The 25041-nt window shown below is 45.4% G+C and overlaps 1 protein-coding gene and 1 long non-coding RNA gene across 2 annotated transcripts in view; one reads left to right on the top strand and one right to left on the bottom strand.

Annotated features, from left to right (window-relative positions):
- Positions 1–9462: 9462 nt before the first annotated feature.
- Positions 9463–18326, bottom strand: LOC138657381 (uncharacterized). The gene is made up of 3 exons (XM_069745135.1): positions 18046–18326; positions 12679–12858; positions 9463–10775 (listed from the first exon to the last, which is right to left on the bottom strand). Exons 1-3 carry the CDS (start codon positions 18272–18274, stop codon positions 10492–10494), a joined length of 693 nt encoding a protein of 230 aa, XP_069601236.1. The 5' UTR covers positions 18275–18326; the 3' UTR covers positions 9463–10491.
- The window catches only part of LOC138657382 (uncharacterized), a 125453-nt gene continuing 118238 nt past the window's right edge, over positions 17827–25041 (top strand). The window contains exon 1 of the long non-coding RNA XR_011317043.1: positions 17827–17987. This is a non-coding gene — a long non-coding RNA (uncharacterized lncRNA). The remainder of the gene's footprint in view (positions 17988–25041) is intronic.

Genomic DNA, 25041 nt, shown 5'->3' with positions numbered 1-25041 from the left:
GAATATAACTACTATAATACTGCTCCTATGTACAAGAATATAACTACTATAATAATGCTCCTGTGTACAAGAATATAACTACTATAATACTGCTCCTATGTACAAGAACTACTATAATACTGCCCCATGTACAAAAATATAACTACAATAATACTGCTCCCTATGTACAAGAATATAACTACTATAATACTGCCCCTATGTACAAGAATATAACTATAATACTGCCCCTATGTACAAGAATATAACTACTATAATACTGCCCCATGTACAAAAATATAACTACAATAATACTGCTCCCTATGTACAAGAATATAACTACTATAATACTGCCCCTATGTACAAGAATATAACTACTATAATACTGCTCCTATGTACAAGAATATAACTACTATAATACTGCCCCATGTACAAAAATATAACTACAATAATACTGCTCCCTATGTACAAGAATATAACTACTATAATACTGCCCCTATGTACAAGAATATAACTACTATAATACTGCTCCTATGTACAAGAATATAACTACTATAATACTGCTCCTATGTACAAGAATATAACTACTATAATACTGCCCCATGTACAAAAATATAACTACAATAATACTGCTCCCTATGTACAAGAATATAACTACTATAATACTGCCCCTATGTACAAGAATATAACTACTATAATACTGCCCCTATGTACAAGAATATAACTACTATAATACTGCCCCTATGTACAAGAATATAACTACTATAATACTGCTCCTATGTACAAGAATATAACTACTATAATACTGCTCCTAAGTACAAGAATATAACTACTATAATACTGCTCCTATGTACAAGAATATAACTACTATAATACTGCCCCATGTACAAAAATATAACTACAATAATACTGCTCCCTATGTACAAGAATATAACTACTATAATACTGCCCCATGTACAAAAATATAACTACAATAATACTGCTCCCTATGTACAAGAATATAACTACTATAATACTGCCCCTATGTACAAGAATATAACTACTATAATACTGCCCCTATGTACAAGAATATAACTACTATAATACTGCCCCTATGTACAAGAATATAACTACTATAATACTGCTCCTATGTACAAGAATATAACTACTATAATACTGTTCCTAAGTACAAGAATATAACTACTATAATACTGCTCCTATGTACAAGAATATTACTATAATACTGCCCCATGTACAAAAATATAACTACAATAATACTGCTCCCTATGTACAAGAATATAACTACTATAATACTGCCCCTATGTACAAGAATATAACTACTATAATACTGCTCCTATGTACAAGAATATAACTACTATAATACTGCTCCTATGTACAAGAATATAACTACTATAATACTGCCCCATGTACAAAAATATAACTACAATAATACTGCTCCCTATGTACAAGAATATAACTACTATAATACTGCCCCTATGTACAAGAATATAACTACTATAATACTACCCCTATGTACAAGAATATTACTATAATACTGCTCCTATGTACAAGAATATAACTACTATAATACTGCCCCATGTACAAAAATATAACTACAATAATACTGCTCCCTATGTACAAGAATATAACTACTATAATACTGCCCCTATGTACAAGAATATAACTACTATAATACTGCCCCTATGTACAAGAATATAACTACTATAATACTGCTCCTATGTACAAGAATATAACTACTATAATACTGCCCCATGTACAAAAATATAACTACAATAATACTGCTCCCTATGTACAAGAATATAACTACTATAATACTGCCCCTATGTACAAGAATATAACTACTATAATACTGCCCCTATGTACAAGAATATAACTACTATAATACTGCCCCTATGTACAAGAATATAACTACTATAATACTGCTCCTATGTACAAGAATATAACTACTATAATACTGCTCCTAAGTACAAGAATATAACTACTATAATACTGCTCCTATGTACAAGAATATAACTACTATAATACTGCCCCATGTACAAAAATATAACTACAATAATACTGCTCCCTATGTACAAGAATATAACTACTATAATACTGCTCCTATGTACAAGAATATAACTACTATAATACTGCTCCTATGTACAAGAATATAACTACTATAATACTGCCCCATGTACAAAAATATAACTACAATAATACTGCTCCCTATGTACAAGAATATAACTACTATAATACTGCCCCTATGTACAAGAATATAACTACTATAATACTGCCCCTATGTACAAGAATATAACTACTATAATACTGCCCCTATGTACAAGAATATAACTACTATAATACTGCTCCTATGTACAAGAATATAACTACTATAATACTGCTCCTAAGTACAAGAATATAACTACTATAATACTGCTCCTATGTACAAGAATATAACTACTATAATACTGCCCCATGTACAAAAATATAACTACAATAATACTGCTCCCTATGTACAAGAATATAACTACTATAATACTGCCCCATGTACAAAAATATAACTACAATAATACTGCTCCCTATGTACAAGAATATAACTACTATAATACTGCCCCTATGTACAAGAATATAACTACTATAATACTGCCCCTATGTACAAGAATATAACTACTATAATACTGCCCCTATGTACAAGAATATAACTACTATAATACTGCTCCTATGTACAAGAATATAACTACTATAATACTGTTCCTAAGTACAAGAATATAACTACTATAATACTGCTCCTATGTACAAGAATATTACTATAATACTGCCCCATGTACAAAAATATAACTACAATAATACTGCTCCCTATGTACAAGAATATAACTACTATAATACTGCCCCTATGTACAAGAATATAACTACTATAATACTGCTCCTATGTACAAGAATATAACTACTATAATACTGCTCCTATGTACAAGAATATAACTACTATAATACTGCCCCATGTACAAAAATATAACTACAATAATACTGCTCCCTATGTACAAGAATATAACTACTATAATACTGCCCCTATGTACAAGAATATAACTACTATAATACTACCCCTATGTACAAGAATATTACTATAATACTGCTCCTATGTACAAGAATATAACTACTATAATACTGCCCCATGTACAAAAATATAACTACAATAATACTGCTCCCTATGTACAAGAATATAACTACTATAATACTGCCCCTATGTACAAGAATATAACTACTATAATACTGCCCCTATGTACAAGAATATAACTACTATAATACTGCTCCTATGTACAAGAATATAACTACTATAATACTGCCCCATGTACAAAAATATAACTACAATAATACTGCTCCCTATGTACAAGAATATAACTACTATAATACTGCCCCTATGTACAAGAATATAACTACTATAATACTGCCCCTATGTACAAGAATATAACTACTATAATACTGCCCCTATGTACAAGAATATAACTACTATAATACTGCTCCTATGTACAAGAATATAACTACTATAATACTGTTCCTAAGTACAAGAATATAACTACTATAATACTGCTCCTATGTACAAGAATATTACTATAATACTGCCCCATGTACAAAAATATAACTACAATAATACTGCTCCCTATGTACAAGAATATAACTACTATAATACTGCCCCTATGTACAAGAATATAACTACTATAATACTGCTCCTATGTACAAGAATATAACTACTATAATACTGCTCCTATGTACAAGAATATAACTACTATAATACTGCCCCATGTACAAAAATATAACTACAATAATACTGCTCCCTATGTACAAGAATATAACTACTATAATACTGCCCCTATGTACAAGAATATAACTACTATAATACTACCCCTATGTACAAGAATATTACTATAATACTGCTCCTATGTACAAGAATATAACTACTATAATACTGCCCCATGTACAAAAATATAACTACAATAATACTGCTCCCTATGTACAAGAATATAACTACTATAATACTGCCCCTATGTACAAGAATATAACTACTATAATACTGCCCCTATGTACAAGAATATAACTACTATAATACTGCTCCTATGTACAAGAATATAACTACTATAATACTGCCCCATGTACAAAAATATAACTACAATAATACTGCTCCCTATGTACAAGAATATAACTACTATAATACTGCCCCTATGTACAAGAATATAACTACTATAATACTGCTCCTATGTACAAGAATATAACTACTATAATACTGCTCCTATGTACAAGAATATAACTACTATAATACTGCCCCATGTACAAAAATATAACTACAATAATACTGCTCCCTATGTACAAGAATATAACTACTATAATACTGCCCCTATGTACAAGAATATAACTACTATAATACTGCCCCTATGTACAAGAATATAACTACTATAATACTGCCCCTATGTACAAGAATATAACTACTATAATACTGCTCCTATGTACAAGAATATAACTACTATAATACTGCTCCTAAGTACAAGAATATAACTACTATAATACTGCTCCTATGTACAAGAATATAACTACTATAATACTGCCCCATGTACAAAAATATAACTACAATAATACTGCTCCCTATGTACAAGAATATAACTACTATAATACTGCCCCTATGTACAAGAATATAACTACTATAATAATGCTCCTGTGTACAAGAATATAACTACTATAATACTGCTCCTATGTACAAGAACTACTATAATACTGCCCCATGTACAAAAATATAACTACAATAATACTGCTCCCTATGTACAAGAATATAACTACTATAATACTGCCCCTATGTACAAGAATATAACTATAATACTGCCCCTATGTACAAGAATATAACTACTATAATACTGCCCCATGTACAAAAATATAACTACAATAATACTGCTCCCTATGTACAAGAATATAACTACTATAATACTGCCCCTATGTACAAGAATATAACTACTATAATACTGCTCCTATGTACAAGAATATAACTACTATAATACTGCCCCATGTACAAAAATATAACTACAATAATACTGCTCCCTATGTACAAGAATATAACTACTATAATACTGCCCCATGTACACGAATATAACTATAATACTGCCCCTATGTACAAGAATATAACTACTATAATACTGCCCCATGTACAAAAATATAACTACAATAATACTGCTCCCTATGTACAAGAATATAACTACTATAATACTGCCCCTATGTACAAGAATATAACTACTATAATACTGCTCCTATGTACAAGAATATAACTACTATAATACTGCCCCATGTACAAAAATATAACTACAATAATACTGCTCCCTATGTACAAGAATATAACTACTATAATACTGCCCCTATGTACAAGAATATAACTACTATAATACTGCCCCTATGTACAAGAATATAACTACTATAATACTGCCCCTATGTACAAGAATATAACTACTATAATACTGCTCCTATGTACAAGAATATAACTACTATAATACTGCTCCTAAGTACAAGAATATAACTACTATAATACTGCTCCTATGTACAAGAATATAACTACTATAATACTGCCCCATGTACAAAAATATAACTACAATAATACTGCTCCCTATGTACAAGAATATAACTACTATAATACTGCCCCTATGTACAAGAATATAACTACTATAATACTGCCCCTATGTACAAGAATATAACTACTATAATACTGCCCCTATGTACAAGAATATAACTACTATAATACTGCCCCTATGTACAAGAATATAACTACTATAATACTGCTCCTAAGTACAAGAATATAACTACTATAATACTGCCCCATGTACAAAAATATAACTACAATAATACTGCTCCCTATGTACAAGAATATAACTATAATACTGCCCCTATGTACAAGAATATAACTACTATAATACTGCCCCTATGTACAAGAATATAACTACTATAATACTGCCCCTATGTACAAGAATATAACTACTATAATACTGCTCCTATGTACAAGAATATAACTACTATAATACTGCTCCTATGTACAAGAATATAACTACTATAATACTGCTCCTATGTACAAGAATATAACTACAATAATATCATTTCTTTGTACAGGGTTAGTGCCATTATATTAGTGAATTATTCCGTATATTATTCAGTAGCAGTAGTACTGTAGGGCGCAGGTGATGGTTCCTCCATTAGTAATTTTCAGTGCTCCTCTCCGTGTCCATCCTGAGTCTTGGGTTCTGTTCCTTTCGATCCCACAATGTGTTTGGTGTATTATATGCGGTTATGTGCAGCGACGTCCCCCCGGCCCCCTCTGCGCTGCTGCTGATCATTACTATGGTGACCGGCATCCGCAGCTCAGATGCTCGGAGTAGAGGATGCACACAGCCGGCGCTGACAACTCTTCGCTTTGAAGCTCAGCCTGGTGCCCCCCGCTGTGGGCAGGATGACAGCAGAGTGCCAGCTAGTGGCGGAGAGCGCCCAATTAACTCCTTCCTATCCGGATGTTCGTGAACAAATACACAGGAGCTGCACAAGACTCTACGACAAATACCTATAAATAATACTCAGCTTTCCCAGAGTCCTGAATGGCAGATCCCCCTGTCTAGGTACTGTGCTCCCTGGTATGTGGGCAGTTCTGCCACCCAGGACCATTGCACAGCTAGTGATAGTATCAGGCTCTCCAGTTCGCGGCGTTCTGCAGCGCTGTCCATTCATCCTCCGCGTCTCCGTCAGCGATCGTAATCTAATCACATCCCTAATTACAGCATTAGTTCTGCGCGCTCAGCGCCATGTAGGACGACGCTCATCGTGTCAGAACGAGACGCCGCGCTCACGCTTATTAGCTCACGAAGATTCGCTGTCTCCGCGCTCAGGAAGAAGAAAGCGCACCGAAGGCAGCAGACGAGCGCAGCGCCGACAACCGCAACAACAGGCTGCACATTTAGGGGACGCTCACCATTTACTGCTTGCCGACAGTGAATAGCAACATGATGATTTATATTCAGAGGCTGAAAAACAAGGTAGTATCTGAGAGTCTTCAGAAAGGTGAAAAACAAAAAATAACCTCATGAAATAGTGCTCCCGTCCTGCACCCAAAAGATAAAGGAAGAGATTACATGAGGCTGGTGGGCGCGCTCGGCTCCCGACGTGGCCGGTGGGCGCGCTCGGCTCCCGACGTGGCCGGTGGGCGCGCTCGGCTCCCGACGTGGCCGGTGGGCGCGCTCGGCTCTCGACGTGGCCGGTGGGCGCGCTCGGCTCCCGACGTGGCCGGTGGGCGCGCTCGGCTCCCGACGTGGCCGGTGGGCGCGCTCGGCTCCCGACGTGGCCGGTGGGCGCGCTCGGCTCCCGACGTGGCCGGTGGGCGCGCTCGGCTCCCGACTTGGCCGGTGGGCGCGCTCGGCTCCCGACTGGCCGGTGGGCGCGCTCGGCTCCCGACGTGGCCGGTGGGCGCGCTCGGCTCCTGACATGTGCTGTCCCGAGATTGTCGCTGACAGAGTTTCCCCCGTAACCCTATGAAAACGCTTCCTATCAAGGCTTTGGTCAGGAACAATAATCTTTTATTTCCCAATCGGGGCTGTTTGATATCTACTTATCAAACCTTTTTTATTTTTTTTTTACATTGCATTGAGAAATCCCAAACCTGTTTTTTGTTCTCTCCGGTAATGTGGGTTTTCGAGGGATTTTTCAACTTTCCGAAAAAATTTTTTTTTGTGGGGAAGGAATGTAAAGACCTATAATTATGGTGACTTTTTTTTCTTAATACTTTACTACGCAGTAAAAATATCCGGTGTATTTTATTCTACAGGTCGGTATAAAAAGAGCGATACCAAACACAGACAAATATATATACCGTATATATATTTTTTATTTTGAACATTTACAGTCTGTTTTAGGTGCAGGAAAAGGGGATTTTCGTGTCCCTGCTTCCCATAGAGACATCACTTTTTATATTTTTCCTCCGGCATATGGCAGCTAGTTGGGGTCTTGTTTTTACCATTTTATTTACATTTTTCTTTTCTATAAAAACAAAACCGAAGACCCCCGAATCTTTGGGTACGGATTGTCATGATGATGACAAAGATATAGTAATGGCGTGCACTCAGTCAAAGTTACGAGGTGCTGGTGTAGTGGATCAGATGATCCTAGATACTAGTAAATATATTTACACCGCACACTCTAATGACAACGTGTGGTTTTTACTGAAATATTTATTAATCAAAATAAATTTAGATAAGGGAGCGAAACAGAAATATAATGCTGGAAGCGATATATAAAGCAAACGTTTCGGCTCACCCAGAGCCTTATTCATTGAATCGCTTATCCACAATAAGGAGTGATGTGTAGCGGAAAGGATAGAGATCCCTCAGTGCCAAGAAACGGCTATGGCTGAGATAATGATCCTATGTCCTTGAGGGTGGTAACCCAGGAATAATATGGTAACCTGCAGAGTGGTTGATGTCAGCTGCTGACTTTAGCAAGGCGCGGGAGCGCCGCTCACATCAACCACTCTGCAGGTTACCATATTATTCCTGGGTTACCACCCTCAAGGACATAGGATCATTATCTCAGCCATAGCCGTTTCTTGGCACTGAGGGATCTCTATCCTTTCCGCTACACATCACTCCTTATTGTGGATAAGCGATTCAATGAATAAGGCTCTGGGTGAGCCGAAACGTTTGCTTTATATATCGCTTCCAGCATTATATTTCTGTTTCGCTCCCTTATCTAAATTTATTTTGATTAATAAATATTTCAGTAAAAACCACACGTTGTCATTAGAGTGTGCGGTGTAAATATATTTACTATGATGATGACAAAAGCACCTAATAGATTTGGTGAATCAAAAGAAAAAAAAAACAAAAAAAACAAAAAAAACAAAACCCATTAATTTTTTTTCTTTTAATGAAACTTTTTAGGATTATATTTCACCCCTCTCACACTGAAGACGGGAACCAGCGATCGCCTGTATAATACTTTGGCCTAACGGACATTGGTTGGACCTGGGGGGCCGTCGTCAGCCATCATCACCCTATAAGGAGGACGCAGGGGGCGACAGAAAGCCCCCTCTATCTCTACGAGTGCCATAGCTGCTGTTCCCTCTGGCACTTAAAGGGTTAAGCCGCTGGCAAGAGGCAACTCTGGGGCCTGTATATTTCAGATGCATTATGGGAGAAAATCAGAGATTATCTTGACAGGTGCATGTTGGTCGTTAAGGGGTTAAGAGACCCTCTGTGGCCCCCCAAGTTATGCTATGACTTTGCTGAAAACAGAGACCCTTCCCCCTCATCTCCTCTTCCTGTTAGCGAATGGAAACATTTGCAGATTTCTACAGCCACGATTACTCCTCACAGCTGAGGGTTTGTTACAATTGTGTCCGGTCGGGATCCAAGCTTCTAGATGTGAATAGGAGGGCTCGTGACCCCCAATAACGGAGTCTGTCATGATGGAAACACATCGTTCTGCAAAGGAGCTGTATACACAAAGTTATAATATGTTACTTTATCGTGTACATAACACCAGAGGAGGGTGGTCCCGGAACGCATTCCCGGGGTCCCACGATGCACAGGCTCTTATGTAGCACTACAGGCTTTAATGGGAACTTGTCAGCAGGTACATAATGACAGTGTGTACAGATCCGAGTGAATGAATGCAAACATTTAGAGGGGTTTTCCACTATTTAAAAAAAAAAATAAATAAATCCGATCCATTGGGGTCTGACATGCAGCAGCCCCCCCGACTAGTGTCCAGATATAGTCCGTGTATGAAGCCGATACAGCACAGCTCCACAACCATCTAGTGGCCGCTCTCAGTACTGCAGTCCAGCTCTATCTGCCCCACACAGAGCTGTGCACTGTACGTCGGCCCCTGATCAGTAGGGGGCTGGTGATGGACCCCTACCGATCTGATACTGATGAGCTAGTAGAGGAATCCATCTTTAAGGATTATGTTCCCTGTGTAGCCATCTGTACCCCGTTGAACAAGAGGTGGACACGTGAGTGACTCCCGATTACACCGGCCCCCTGCTCCTGATCAGTTCTCTGAGGAGGGAAACACTAAATCCATTTCACAGACTCATCCCTGCACACGTCTCCCTCGAAATCCCCCAATCATTACACTGTGCTGATAGTTTCTCTATAAAACACAGAAAAGAACAAAATGACTGACCTATAAAAGGAGGGATACAACATAGGTAGCATATAGTAATGGCTGCATGCTGCACGGAGCGGGGGTCTGCCCCAATCACTGCCGTCTGGAGAGAAGGGCCCAGTCAGAAGACTCCTCTCCACCGATCAGTGCCGGGGACGGACAATGTTAGACCCCGGCTGCCGATGTCAGGAAGCTGCTCATCCCCTGATATAATCCCCCCGTGAGCAGTCGGTAACATTTATATCAGGGGGCTTCAGTGGTCTATAACATGACAGCCCACATACACATAATACTGTACTGGAAATAGTCACACCCGTGCAGATTAATGCAACCCTTTGGTCCTCTGGTGGGCGGCTGCATAGCAGGCTACCCGTACTCTCCCGCGGGGTCCGTCTCTTGCAGTAGTGGGGCGGTTTCTTCGATTTGTGACGATGGTGTGACTGTCCCGCTTACTTTCCGGTATTTTCTGGCATAAGAGAAGCTGAGGACGGTGGCAGCCATGGAAGCCAAGGAGGCAGAGATGGCAAAGTAGTAACTCTCGCCCAGAGTCAAGGTGTTTGCGGGAGAGTTAATGAGCTGGAAGTGCACTTCATGGTACAGGGCTACGTAGAGGTAGGTGCAGAGAGCCACGGCCGCCGCTGACGACAACACTGCAAGGGAAGGGGACGGAGAATTAGGAACAGAACCTGAGACTGGACACAGAGCCAACAAAACAGGAGCAGAGAAGAGAGCAACAGTGATACCAGGTGGACACACGGTGAACTGCAAGGGAAGGGGACGGAGAATTAGGAACAGAACCTGAGACTGGACACAGAGCCAACAAAACAGGAGCAGAGAAGAGAGCAACACTGACACCAAGTGGACACACGGTGAACTGCAAGGGAAGGGGACGGAGAATTAGCAGCAGAACCTGAGACTGGACACAGAGCCAACAAAACAGGAGCAGAGAAGAGAGCAACACTGACACCAAGTGGACACACGGTGAACTGCAAGGGAAGGGGACAGAGAATTAGGAGCAGAACCTGAGACTGGACACAGAGCCAACAAAACAGGAGCAGAGAAGAGAGCAACAGTGATACCAGGTGGACACACGGTGAACTGCAAGGGAAGGGGACGGAGAATTAGGAACAGAACCTGAGACTGGACACAGAGCCAACAAAACAGGAGCAGAGAAGAGAGCAACACTGACACCAAGTGGACACACGGTGAACTGCAAGGGAAGGGGACGGAGAATTAGCAGCAGAACCTGAGACTGGACACAGGGCCAACAAAACAGGAGCAGAGAAGAGAGCAACACTGACACCAAGTGGACACACGGTGAACTGCAAGGGAAGGGTACGGAGAATTAGGAGCAGAACCTGAGACTGGACACAGAGCCAACAAAACAGGAGCAGAGAAGAGAGCAACACTGACACCAAGTGGACACACGGTGAACTGCAAGGGAAGGGGACAGAGAATTAGGAACAGAACCTGAGAATGGACACAGAGCCAACAAAACAAAAGCAGAGAAGAGAGCAACAGTGACACCAAGTGGACACACGGTGAACTGCAAGGGAAGGGGACGAAGAATAAGGAACAGAACCTGAGAATGGACACAGAGCCAACAAAACAAAAGCAGAGAAGAGAGCAACAGTGACACCAAGTGGACACACGGTGAACTGCAAGGGAAGGGGACGAAGAATAAGGAACAGAACCTGAGAATGGACACAGAGCCAACAAAACAGGAGCAGAGAAGAGAGCAACAGTGACACCAAGTGGACACACTGTGAACTGCAAGGGAAGGGGACGAAGAATAAGGAACAGAACCTGAGACTGGACACAGAGCCAACAAAACAAAAGCAGAGAAGAGAGCAACAGTGACACCAAGTGGACACACGGTGAACTGCAAGGGAAGGGGACGAAGAATAAGGAACAGAACCTGAGACTGGACACAGGGCCAACAAAACAAAAGCAGAGAAATGAGCAACAGTGACACCAAGTGGACACACGGTGAACTGCAAGGGTCACAAACCTAAGGGGATAAGAGGCGAGGAAATAACCAGATGCCCCGCACTAAGTCATGGGCTGCATGGCTCCTCCTGTGCTTGTACATGTAGTGACACAACTTTTTAACCCCTTCTGGCCATGTCCAATTTTTTCAATTTTATGCTTTAGAATCTTCCTCCTTTTTTCCCCCCAAGATCCATCATTTAATACTCGTCCGCACATACAGCCATACGAGGCCTAAACACCGCAGTCAAGACACTGACCGTTTCAACAAAATAGTTAAGCGGCAGTGATGGGAACTGGTGGAGGCAGGCGCTGGCTGTATAACACCTCCTTCATATGCCTGAGCCCGCTCCACACACCCTATGGTGAAAGAGAGAAATTAAGTTTCTGTCTCTGTTCCTGACCAGTTTCTGCTTTATTACTAGTATTCAAAGGTAAAAAATCCATGAGACTGAATATTCCTCGCAGCTGAGGGTTTGCTACAATGATGTGCGGACCCCCGGACTGATACACTGTCACTAACAGGAGAGATTTCCGCAGTGCCGGGTGTCTGGGCAGCGTTACCTGTGCTCAGGTGCAGGGTGGGAGGCAGCAGAATCCCCACCAGACTCCGGATTCCCATGTACTTCGTCCCCAGGAAGTCCAGCAGGAAGGCGGCCAGACCGAGGAGGATGCTGAGGTAGCAGCAGGTGGTCAGCAGGAGCAGGAGGTACAGGCCGCTCTCATGGAGGAGCTGGTGTGCGCCTAATAACGACCAGAGACAGGAGGGAAGGTCAGATATCAGGGCGAACGGTGTGCAGGCCCGGACCCCTCAGGTAGGGATCTATGCCATCCAATCCCAATGTGTATGAGCCCCCAAATCGTATACAGAAGATATAACATTGCTGCTGGACAGAACGAGGGGCGGCCCGAGCCCCCCAAATGGAAAGTCTGACTTCTGAGTCACCCGGTGTGCGGAGCCTCCAAGAGACAATACGCTGAGGCGTGGAACAAAGATTCAGATTGGAGGGGATTTCTCTAAAAATGCTGTCTCACTTATTATTCTGCTGCCCCTACAGAGGGATGACATCCTCCCCCAGCCTGCCCCTACAGAGGGATGACATCCTCCCCCAGCCTGCCCCTACAGAGGGATGACATCCTCCCCCCAGCCTGCCCCTACAGAGGGATGACATCCTCCCCCCAGCCTGCCCCTACAGAGGGATGACATCCCCCCAGCCTGCCCCTACAGAGGGATGACATCCTCCCCCCAGCCTGCCCCTACAGAGGGATGACATCCTCCCCCCAGCCTGCCCCTACAGAGGGATGACATCCCCCCAGCCTGCCCCTACAGAGGGATGACATCCTCCCCCCAGCCTGCCCCTACAGAGGGATGACATCCTCCCCCCAGCCTGCCCCTACAGAGGGATGACATCCCCCCAGCCTGCCCCTACAGAGGGATGACATCCTCCCCCCAGCCTGCCCCTACAGAGGGATGACATCCTCCCCCCAGCCTGCCCCTACAGAGGGATGACATCCCCCCAGCCTGCCCCTACAGAGGGATGACATCCTCCCCCCAGCCTGCCCCTACAGAGGGATGACATCCTCCCCCCAGCCTGCCCCTACAGAGGGATGACATCCTCCCCCCAGCCTGCCCCTACAGAGGGATGACATCCTCCCCCCAGCCTACCCCTACAGAGGGATGACATCCCCCCCAGCCTGCCCCTACAGAGGGATGACATCCTCCCCCCAGCCTGCCCCTACAGAGGGATGACATCCCCCCCAGCCTGCCCCTACAGAGGGATGACATCCCCCCCAGCCTGCCCCGACAGAGGGATGACATCCTCCCCCCAGCCTACCCCTACAGAGGGATGACATTCCCCCCAGCCTGCCCCTACAGAGGGATGACATCCTCCCCCCAGCCTGCCCCTACAGAGGGATGACATCCCCCCCCCAGCCTGCCCCTACAGAGGGATGACATCCCCCCCCAGCCTGCCCCTACAGAGGGATGACATCCTCCCCCCAGCCTGCCCCTACAGAGAGATGACATCCTCCCCCCAGCCTGCCCCTACAGAGAGATGACATCCTCCCCCCAGCCTGCCCCTACAGAGGGATGACATCCTCCCCCCAGCCTGCCGCTACAGAGGGATGACATCCTCCCCCCAGCCTGCCCCTACAGAGGGATGACATCCTCCCCCCAGCCTGCCCCTACAGAGAGATGACGTCCCCCCCAGCCTGCCCCTACAGAGGGATGACATCCTCCCCCCAGCCTGCCCCTACAGAGGGATGACATCCTCCCCCCAGCCTGCCCCTACAGAGGGATGACATCCTCCCCCCCAGTCTGCCCCTACAGAGGGATGACACCCCCCCCAGCCTGCTCCTACAGAGGGATGACGTCCCCCCCAGCCTGCTCCTACAAAGAGATGACATCCTCCCCCCCAGTCTGCCCCTACAGAGGGATGAGATCCCCCCCAGCCTGCCCCTACAGAGGGATGACATCCTCCCCCCCAGTCTGCTCCTACAGAGGGATGACGTCCCCCCCAGCCTGCTCCTACAGAGGGATGACATCCTCCCCCCCAGCCTGCTCCTACAGAGGGATGACATCCTCCCCCCAGCCTGCCCCTACAGAGGGATGACATCCTCCCCCCCAGTCTGCTCCTACAGAGGGATGACATCCTCCCCCCAGCCTGCTCCTACAGAGGGATGACGTCCCCCCCAGCCTGCTCCTACAGAGGGATGACATCCTCCCCCCCAGTCTGCCCCTACAGAGGGATGACATCCTCCCCCCAGCCTGCCCCTACAGAGGGATGACATCCTCCCCCCAGCCTGCCCCTACAGAGGGATGACATCCTCCCCCCAGCCTGCCCCTACAGAGGGATGACATCCCCCCAGCCTGCCCCTACAGAGGGATGACATCCTCCCCCCAGCCTGCCCCTACAGAGGGATGACATCCTCCCCCCAGCCTGCCCCTACAGAGGGATGACATCCTCCCCCCAGCCTACCCCTACAGAGGGATGACATCCCCCCCAGCCTGCCCCTACAGAGGGATGACATCCTCCCCCCAGCCTGCCCCTACAGAGGGATGACATCCCCCCCAGCCTGCCCCTACAGAGGGATGACATCCCCCCCAGCCTGCCCCGACAGAGGGATGACATCCTCCCCCCAGCCTACCCCTACAGAGGGATGACATTCCCCCCAGCCTGCCCCTACAGAGGGATGACATCCTCCCCCCAGCCTGCCCCTACAGAGGGATGACATCCCCCCCCAGCCTGCCCCTACAGAGGGATGACATCCCCCCCCAGCCTGCCCCTACAGAGGGATGACATCCTCCCCCCAGCCTGCCCCTACAGAGAGATGACATCCTCCCCCCAGCCTGCCCCTACAGAGAGATGACATCCTCCCCCCAGCCTGCCCCTACAGAGGGATGACATCCTCCCCCCAGCCTGCCGCTACAGAGGGATGACATCCTCCCCCCAGCCTGCCCCTACAGAGGGATGACATCCTCCCCCCAGCCTGCCCCTACAGAGAGATGACGTCCCCCCCAGCCTGCCCCTACAGAGGGATGACATCCTCCCCCCAGCCTGCCCCTACAGAGGGATGACATCCTCCCCCCAGCCTGCCCCTACAGAGGGATGACATCCTCCCCCCCAGTCTGCCCCTACAGAGGGATGACACCCCCCCCAGCCTGCTCCTACAGAGGGATGACGTCCCCCCCAGCCTGCTCCTACAAAGAGATGACATCCTCCCCCCCAGTCTGCCCCTACAGAGGGATGAGATCCCCCCCAGCCTGCCCCTACAGAGGGATGACATCCTCCCCCCCAGTCTGCTCCTACAGAGGGATGACGTCCCCCCCAGCCTGCTCCTACAGAGGGATGACATCCTCCCCCCCAGTCTGCTCCTACAGAGGGATGACATCCTCCCCCCAGCCTGCCCCTACAGAGGGATGACATCCTCCCCCCCAGTCTGCTCCTACAGAGGGATGACATCCTCCCCCCAGCCTGCCCCTACAGAGGGATGACACCCCCCCCAGCCTGCCCCTACAGAGGGATGACATCCTCCCCCCCAGCCTGCCCCTACAGAGGGATGACATCCTCCCCCCAGCCTGCCCCTACAGAGGGATGACACCCCCCCCAGTCTGCTCCTACAGAGGGATGACATCCTCCCCCCAGCCTGCCCCTACAGAGGGATGACACCCCCCCCCAGCCTGCCCCTACAGAGGGATGACACCCCCCCCCAGCCTGCCCCTACAGAGGGATGACATCCTCCCCCCAGCCTGCCCCTACAGAGGGATGACACCCCCCCCAGTCTGCTCCTACAGAGGGATGACATCCTCCCCCCCAGCCTGCCCCTACAGAGGGATGACACCCCCCCCAGTCTGCCCCTACAGAGGGATGACATCCTCCCCCCCAGCCTGCCCCTACAGAGGGATGACGTCCCCCCCAGCCTGCTCCTACAAAGAGATGACATCCTCCCCCCAGTCTGCCCCTACAGAGGGATGACGTCCCCCCCAGCCTGCTCCTACAGAGGGATGACATCCTCCCCCCAGCCTGCCCCTACAGAGGGATGACATCCTCCCCCCAGCCTGCCCCTACAGAGGGATGACGTCCCCCCCAGCCTGCTCCTACAAAGAGATGACATCCTCCCCCCAGTCTGCCCCTACAGAGGGATGACGTCCCCCCCAGCCTGCTCCTACAGAGGGATGACATCCTCCCCCCAGCCTGCCCCTACAGAGGGATGACATCCTCCCCCCAGCCTGCCCCTACAGAGGGATGACATCCTCCCCCCAGCCTGCCCCTACAGAGGGATGACATCCTCCCCCCAGCCTGCCCCTACAGAGGGATGACATCCTCCCCCCAGCCTGCCCCTACAGAGGGATGACATCCTCCCCCCAGCCTGCCCCTACAGAGGGATGACATCCTCCCCCCAGCCTGCCCCTACAGAGGGATGACGTCCCCCCCAGCCTGCTCCTACAAAGAGATGACATCCTCCCCCCAGCCTGCCCCTACAGAGGGATGACATCCTCCCCCCAGCCTGCCCCTACAGAGGGATGACATCCTCCCCCCAGCCTGCCCCTACAGAGGGATGACATCCTCCCCCCAGCCTGCCCCTACAGAGGGATGACATCCTCCCCCCAGCCTGCCCCTACAGAGGGATGACATCCTCCCCCCAGCCTGCCCCTACAGAGGGATGACATCCTCCCCCCAGCCTGCCCCTACAGAGGGATGACATCCTCCCCCCAGCCTGCCCCTACAGAGGGATGACATCCTCCCCCCAGCCTGCCCCTACAGAGGGATGACATCCTCCCCCCAGCCTGCCCCTACAGAGGGATGACATCCTCCCCCCAGCCTGCCCCTACAGAGGGATGACACCCCCCCCAGCCTGCTCCTACAGAGGGATGACGTCCCCCCCAGCCTGCTCCTACAAAGAGATGACATCCTCCCCCCAGCCTGCCCCTACAGAGGGATGACGTCCCCCCCAGCCTGCTCCTACAGAGGGATGACATCCTCCCCCCAGCCTGCCCCTACAGAGGGATGACATCCTCCCCCCAGCCTGCCCCTACAGAGGGATGACATCCTCCCCCCAGCCTGCCCCTACAGAGGGATGACATCCCCCCCAGCCTGCTCCTACAGAGGGATGACATCCTCCCCCCAGCCTGCCCCTACAGAGGGATGACATCCTCCCCCCAGCCTGCCCCTACAGAGGGATGACATCCTCCCCCCAGCCTGCCCCTACAGAGGGATGACATCCTCCCCCCAGCCTGCCCCTACAGAGGGATGACATCCTCCCCCCAGCCTGCCCCTACAGAGGGATTACATCCTCCCCCAGCCTGCCCCTACAGAGAGATGACATCCTCCCCCCAGCCTGCCGCTACAGAGGGATGACAGTGATGATGGCAGGTGCGCAGGGTCACGTGACTCCCGTTGTTGCTATGGTGATTCCTCCCCGTTCTCTTACCGGGCTCTGTCAGGTTGAAGCCGAGATGCAGGATGTAGGCGGCCCCGTACACGTAGCTCCGCTGCTCCACCTGCACCAGCAGCCAGCCGGGGTCCGACAGCGCAGTGCAGGCGCACACCAGGCCCAGGCCCTGCAGGAAGGCGGCCGCCAGACAGCGCTCCGACAGCCGGGAACCCGCAGACTGCACGGCCGCTCCCTCCTCCTGCGCTCGGCGGCCCCGCACCGACATCCTCACCCGCAGCGGCGCTCACATCCCCACCGGCACTTCCGGGTACGTCACACCTGCGACACCCAATCAGAGGAGGCACGGGAATGACGTCATTGTCATGTGATCTGTCACGTGTGGGAGGAACCCGTGTGGTACTCACACATGGCAGCGCCGTATAATGTATAACAGTAAAACAGCTCCACCTGGTGGTGGATCTGTATATATCAGTCTGTGGTATAATACATGTAATTATTGTAGAGCTCCACCTGGTGGTGGTTCTGTATATATCAGTCTGTGGTATAATACATGTAATTATTGTAGAGCTCCCCCTGGTGGTGGATCTGTATATATCAGTCTGTGGTATAATACATGTAATTATTGTAGAGCTCCACCTGGTGGTGGTTCTGTATATATCAGTCTGTGGTATAATACATGTAATTATTGTAGAGCTCCCCCTGGTGGTGGTTCTGTATATATCAGTCTGTGGTATAATACATGTAATTATTGTAGAGCTCCCCCTGGTGGTGGATCTGTATATATCAGTCTGTGGTATAATACATGTAATTATTGTAGAGCTCCACCTGGTGGTGGTTCTGTATATATCAGTCTGTGGTATAATACATGTAATTATTGTAGAGCTCCACCTGGTGGTGGTTCTGTGTATATCAGTCTGTGGTATAATACATGTAATTATTGTAGAGCTCCACCTGGTGGTGGTTCTGTATATATCAGTCTGTGGTATAATACATGTAATTATTGTAGAGCTCCCCCTGGTGGTGGATCTGTATATATCAGTCTGTGGTATAATACATGTAATTATTGTAGAGCTCCACCTGGTGGTGGTTCTGTATATATCAGTCTGTGGTATAATACATGTAATTATTGTAGAGCTCCACCTGGTGGTGGTTCTGTGTAAATCAGTCTGTGGTATAATACATGTAATTATTGTAGAGCTCCCCCTGGTGGTGGTTCTGTATATATCAGTCTGTGGTATAATACATGTAATTATTGTAGAGCTCCACCTGGTGGTGGTTCTGTATATATCCGTCTGTGGTATAATACATGTAATCATTGTAGAGCGCCCCCTGGTGGTGGTTCTGTATATATCAGTCTGTAGTATAATACATGTAATTATTGTAGAGCGCCCCCTGGTGGTGGTTCTGTATATATCAGTCTGTGGTATAATACATGTAATTATTGTAGAGCTCCCCCTGGTGGTGGTTCTGTATATATCAGTCTGTAGTATAATACATGTAATTATTGTAGAGCGCCCCCTGGTGGTGGTTCTGTATATATCAGTCTGTGGTATAATACATGTAATTATTGTAGAGCTCCACCTGGTGGTGGTTCTGTGTATATCAGTCTGTGGTATAATACATGTAATTATTGTAGAGCTCCACCTGGTGGTGGTTCTGTATATATCAGTCTGTGGTATAATACATGTAATTATTGTAGAGCTCCCCCTGGTGGTGGTTCTGTATATATCAGTCTGTGGTATAATACATGTGATTATTGTAGAGCTCCCCCTGGTGGTGGTTCTGTATATATCAGTCTGTGGTATAATACATGTAATTATTGTAGAGCTCCACCTGGTGGTGGTTCTGTATATATCAGTCTGTGGTATAATACATGTAATTATTGTAGAGCTCCACCTGGTGGTGGTTCTGTGTAAATCAGTCTGTGGTATAATACATGTAATTATTGTAGAGCTCCCCCTGGTGGTGGTTCTGTATATATCAGTCTGTGGTATAATACATGTAATTATTGTAGAGCTCCACCTGGTGGTGGTTCTGTATATATCAGTCTGTAGTATAATACATGTAATTATTGTAGAGCGCCCCCTGGTGGTGGTTCTGTATATATCAGTCTGTGGTATAATACATGTAATTATTGTAGAGCTCCCCCTGGTGGTGGTTCTGTATATATCAGTCTGTGGTATAATACATGTAATTATTGTAGAGCTCCCCCTGGTGGTGATTCTGTATATATCAGTCTGTGGTATAATACATGTAATTATTGTAGCGCTCCCCCTGGTGATGGTTCTGTATATATCAGTCTGTGGTATAATACATGTAATTATTGTAGAGCTCCTCCTGGTGGTTATTCTGTATATATCAGTCTGTGGTATAATACATGTAATTATTGTAGAGCTGCCTCTGGTGGTGGTTCTGTATATATCAGTCTGCGGTATAATACATGTAATCATTGTAAAGCTCCCCCTGGTGGTGGTTCTGTATATATCAGTCTGTGGTATAATACATGTAATTATTGTAGAGCTCCCCCTGGTGGTGATTCTGTATATATCAGTCTGTGGTATAATACATGTAATTATTGTAGAGCTCCCCCTGGTGGTGATTCTGTGTAAATCAGTCTGTGGTATAATACATGTAATTATTGTAGAGCTCCCCCTGGTGGTGGTTCTGTGTAAATCAGTCTGTGGTATAATACATGTAATTATAGTAGAGCTCCCCCTGGTGGTGGTTCTGTATATATCAGTCTGTGGTATAATACATGTAATTATTATAGATCTCCCCCTGGTGGTGGATCTGTATATATCAGTCTGTGGTATAATACATGTAATTATTGTAGAGCTCCCCCTGGTGGTGGTTCTGTATATATCAGTCTGTGGTGTAATACATGTAATTATTGTAGAGCTCCCCCTGGTGGTGGTTCTGTATAAATCAGTCTGTGGTATAATACATGTAATTATTGTAGAGCTCCCCCTGGTGGTGATTCTGTGTAAATCAGTCTGTGGTATAATACATGTAATTATTGTAGAGCTCCCCCTGGTGGTGGTTATGTGTAAATCAGTCTGCGGTATAATACATGTAATTATTTTAGAGCTCCCCCTGGTGGTGATTCTGTATATATCAGTCTGCGGTATAATACATGTGATTATTGTAGATCTCCCCCTGGTGGTGGATCTGTATATATCAGTCTGTGGTATAATACATGTAATTATTATAGATCTCCCCCTGGTGGTGGTTCTGTATATATCAGTCTGTGGTATAATACATGTAATTATTGTAGAGCTCCTCCTGGTGGTGGATCTGTATATATCAGTCTGTGGTATAATACATGTAATTATTATAGATCTCCCCCTGGTGGTGGTTCTGTATATATCAGTCTGTGGTATAATACATGTAATTATTGTAGAGCGCCCCCTGGTGGTGGTTCTGTATATATCAGTCTGTGGTATAATACATGTAATTATTGTAGAGCTGCCCCTGGTGGTGGATCTGTATATATCAGTCTGTGGTATAATACATGTAATTATTGTAGAGCTGCCCCTGGTGGTGGATCTGTATATATCAGTCTGTGGTATAATACATGTAATTATTGTAGAGCTCCCCCTGGTGGTGGTTCTGTATATATCAGTCTGTGGTATAATACATGTAATTATTGTAGAGCTCCCCCTGGTGGTGGTTCTGTATATATCAGTCTGTGGTATAATACATGTCATTATTGTAGAGCTCCCCCTGGTGGTGGTTCTGTATGTATCAGTCTGTGGTAAAATACAAGTAATTATTGTAGAGCTCCCCCTGGTGGTGGTTCTGTATATATCAGTCTGTAGTATAATACATGTAATTATTGTAGAGCTCCTCCTGGTGTTGAGTCTGTATATATCAGTCTGTGGTATAATACATGTAATTATTGTAGAGCTCCTCCTGGTGGTGGTTCTGTATATATCAGTCTGTGGTATAATACATGTAATTATTGTAGAGCTCCCCCTGGTGGTGATTCTGTATATATCAGTCTGTGGTATAATACATGTAATTATTGTAGAGCTCCCCCTGGTGGTGATTCTGTGTAAATCAGTCTGTGGTATAATACATGTAATTATTGTATAGCTCCCCCTGGTGGTGGTTCTGTGTAAATCAGTCTGTGGTATAATACATGTAATTATAGTAGAGCTCCCCCTGGTGGTGGTTCTGTATATATCAGTCTGTGGTATAATACATGTAATTATTGTAGAGCTCCCCCTGGTGGTGATTCTGTGTAAATCAGTCTGTGGTATAATACATGTAATTATTGTAGAGCTCCCCCTAGTGGTGGTTATGTGTAAATCAGTCTGCGGTATAATACATGTAATTATTGTAGAGCTCCCCCTGGTTGTGGTTCTGTATATATCAGTCTGTGGTATAATACATGTAATTATAGTAGAGCTCCCCCTGGTGGTGGTTCTGTATATATCAGTCTGTGGTATAATACATGTAATTATTGTAGAGCTCCCCCTGGTGGTGATTCTGTGTAAATCAGTCTGTGGTATAATACATGTAATTATTGTAGAGCTCCCCCAGGTGGTGATTCTGTATATATCAGTCTGCGGTATAATACATGTGATTATTGTAGAGCTCCCCCTGGTGGTGGTTCTGTATATATCAGTCTGTTGTATAATACATGTGATTATTGTAGAGCTCCCCCTGGTGGTGGTTCTGTATATATCAGTCTGTTGTATAATACATGTAATTATTGTAGATCTCCCCCTGGTGGTGGATCTGTATATATCAGTCTGTGGTATAATACATGTAATTATTGTAGAGCTCCTCCTGGTGGTGGTTCTGTATATATCAGTCTGTGGTATAATACATGTAATTATTGTAGAGCTCCTCCTGGTGGTGGTTCTGTATATATCAGTCTGTGGTATAATACATGTAATTATTGTAGAGCTCCCCCTGGTGGTGATTCTGTGTAAATCAGTCTGTGGTATAATACATGTAATTATTGTAGAGCTCCCCCTGGTGGTGGTTCTGTGTAAATCAGTCTGTGGTATAATTCATGTAATTATAGTAGAGCTCCCCCTGGTGGTGGTTCTATATATATCAGTCTGTGGTATAATACATGTAATTATTGTAGAGCTCCCCCTGGTGGTGATTCTGTGTAAATCAGTCTGTGGTATAATACATGTAATTATTGTAGAGCTCCCCCTGGTGGTGGTTATGTGTAAATCAGTCTGCGGTATAATACATGTAATTATTGTAGAGCTCCCCCTGGTGGTGGTTCTGTGTAAATCAACCTGCGGTATAATACATGTAATTATTGTAGAGCTCCCCCTGGTGGTTGTTATGTGTAAATCAGTCTGTGGTATAATACATGTAATTATTGTAGAGCTCCCCCAGGTGGTGATTCTGTATATATCAGTCTGCGGTATAATACATGTGATTATTGTAGAGCTCACCCTGGTGGTGGTTCTGTATATATCAGTCTGTTGTATAATACATGTAATTATTGTAGATCTCCCCCTGGTGGTGGATCTGTATATATCAGTCTGTGGTATAATACATGTAATTACTGTAGAGCTCCCCCTGGTGGTGGATCTGTATATATCAGTCTGTGGTATAATACATGTAATTATTATAGATCTCCCCCTGGTGGTGGTTCTGTATATATCAGTCTGTGGTATAATACATGTAATTATTGTAGAGCTCCCCCTGGTGGTGGTTCTGTATATATCAGTCTGTGGTATAATACATGTAATTATTGTAGAGCGCCCCCTGGTGGTGGTTCTGTATATATCAGTCTGTGGTATAATACATGTAATTATTGTAGAGCTGCCCCTGGTGGTGGATCTGTATATATCAGTCTGTGGTATAATACATGTAATTATTGTAGAGCTGCCCCTGGTGGTGGATCTGTATATATCAGTCTGTGGTATAATACATGTAATTATTGTAGAGCTCCCCCTGGTGGTGGTTCTGTATATATCAGTCTGTGGTATAATACATGTAATTATTGTAGAGCTCCCCCTGGTGGTGGTTCTGTATATATCAGTCTGTGGTATAATACATGCCATTATTGTAGAGCTCCCCCTGGTGGTGGTTCTGTATATATCAGTCTGTGGTAAAATACATGTAATTATTGTAGAGCTCCCCCTGGTGGTGGTTCTGTATATATCAGTCTGTGGTAAAATACATGTAATTATTGTAGAGCTCCCCCTAGTGGTGGTTCTGTATATATCAGTCTGTGGTATAATACATGTAATTATTGTAGAGCTCCCCCTGGTGGTGGTTCTGTGTAAATCAGTCTGTGGTATAATACATGTAATTATAGTAGAGCTCCCCCTGGTGGTGGTTCTGTATATATCAGTCTGTGGTATAATACATGTAATTATTGTAGAGCTCCTCCTGGTGTTGAGTCTGTATATATCAGTCTGTGGTATAATACATGTAATTATTGTAGAGCTCCTCCTGGTGGTGGTTCTGTATATATCAGTCTGTGGTATAATACATGTAATTATTGTAGAGCTCCCCCTGGTGGTGATTCTGTATATATCAGTCTGTGGTATAATACATGTAATTATTGTAGAGCTCCCCCTGGTGGTGGTTCTGTGTAAATCAGTCTGTGGTATAATACATGTAATTATAGTAGAGCTCCCCCTGGTGGTGGTTCTGTATATATCAGTCTGTGGTATAATACATGTAATTATTGTAGAGCTCCCCCTGGTGGTGGTTCTGTGTAAATCAGTCTGTGGTATAATACATGTAATTATAGTAGAGCTCCCCCTGGTGGTGGTTCTGTATATATCAGTCTGTGGTATAATACATGTAATTATTGTAGAGCTCCCCCTGCTGGTGATTCTGTGTAAATCAGTCTGTGGTATAATACATGTAATTATTGTAGAGCTCCCCCTGGTGGTGGTTCTGTGTAAATCAGCCTGCGGTATAATACATGTAATTATTGTAGAGCTCCCCCAGGTGGTGATTCTGTATATATCAGTCTGCGGTATAATACATGTGATTATTGTAGAGCTCCCCCTGGTGGTGGTTCTGTATATATCAGTCTCTTGT

Source organism: Ranitomeya imitator, chromosome 1 (assembly GCF_032444005.1).
Source record: "Ranitomeya imitator isolate aRanImi1 chromosome 1, aRanImi1.pri, whole genome shotgun sequence".
NCBI lineage: Eukaryota > Metazoa > Chordata > Amphibia > Anura > Dendrobatidae > Ranitomeya > Ranitomeya imitator.
Note: the sequence above shows the minus strand (reverse complement) of the source record. Positions and strands in the feature narration are given on the sequence as shown.

What these genes read in the sequence shown, in the direction of transcription:
- LOC138657381 (XM_069745135.1), bottom strand. Translation starts at nt 18,274, where the DNA reads ATGTCGGTGCGGGGCCGCCGAGCGCAGGAGGAGGGAGCGGCCGTGCAG. An exon ending in CTTCAACCTGACAGAGCCCG is followed by an intron (nt 12,859 to 18,045) that starts GTAAGAGAACGG and finishes GGTCGTTATTAG; the next exon opens with GCGCACACCAGCTCCTCCAT. An exon ending in CACCCTGCACCTGAGCACAG is followed by an intron (nt 10,776 to 12,678) that starts GTAACGCTGCCC and finishes CTTCCCTTGCAG; the next exon opens with TGTTGTCGTCAGCGGCGGCC.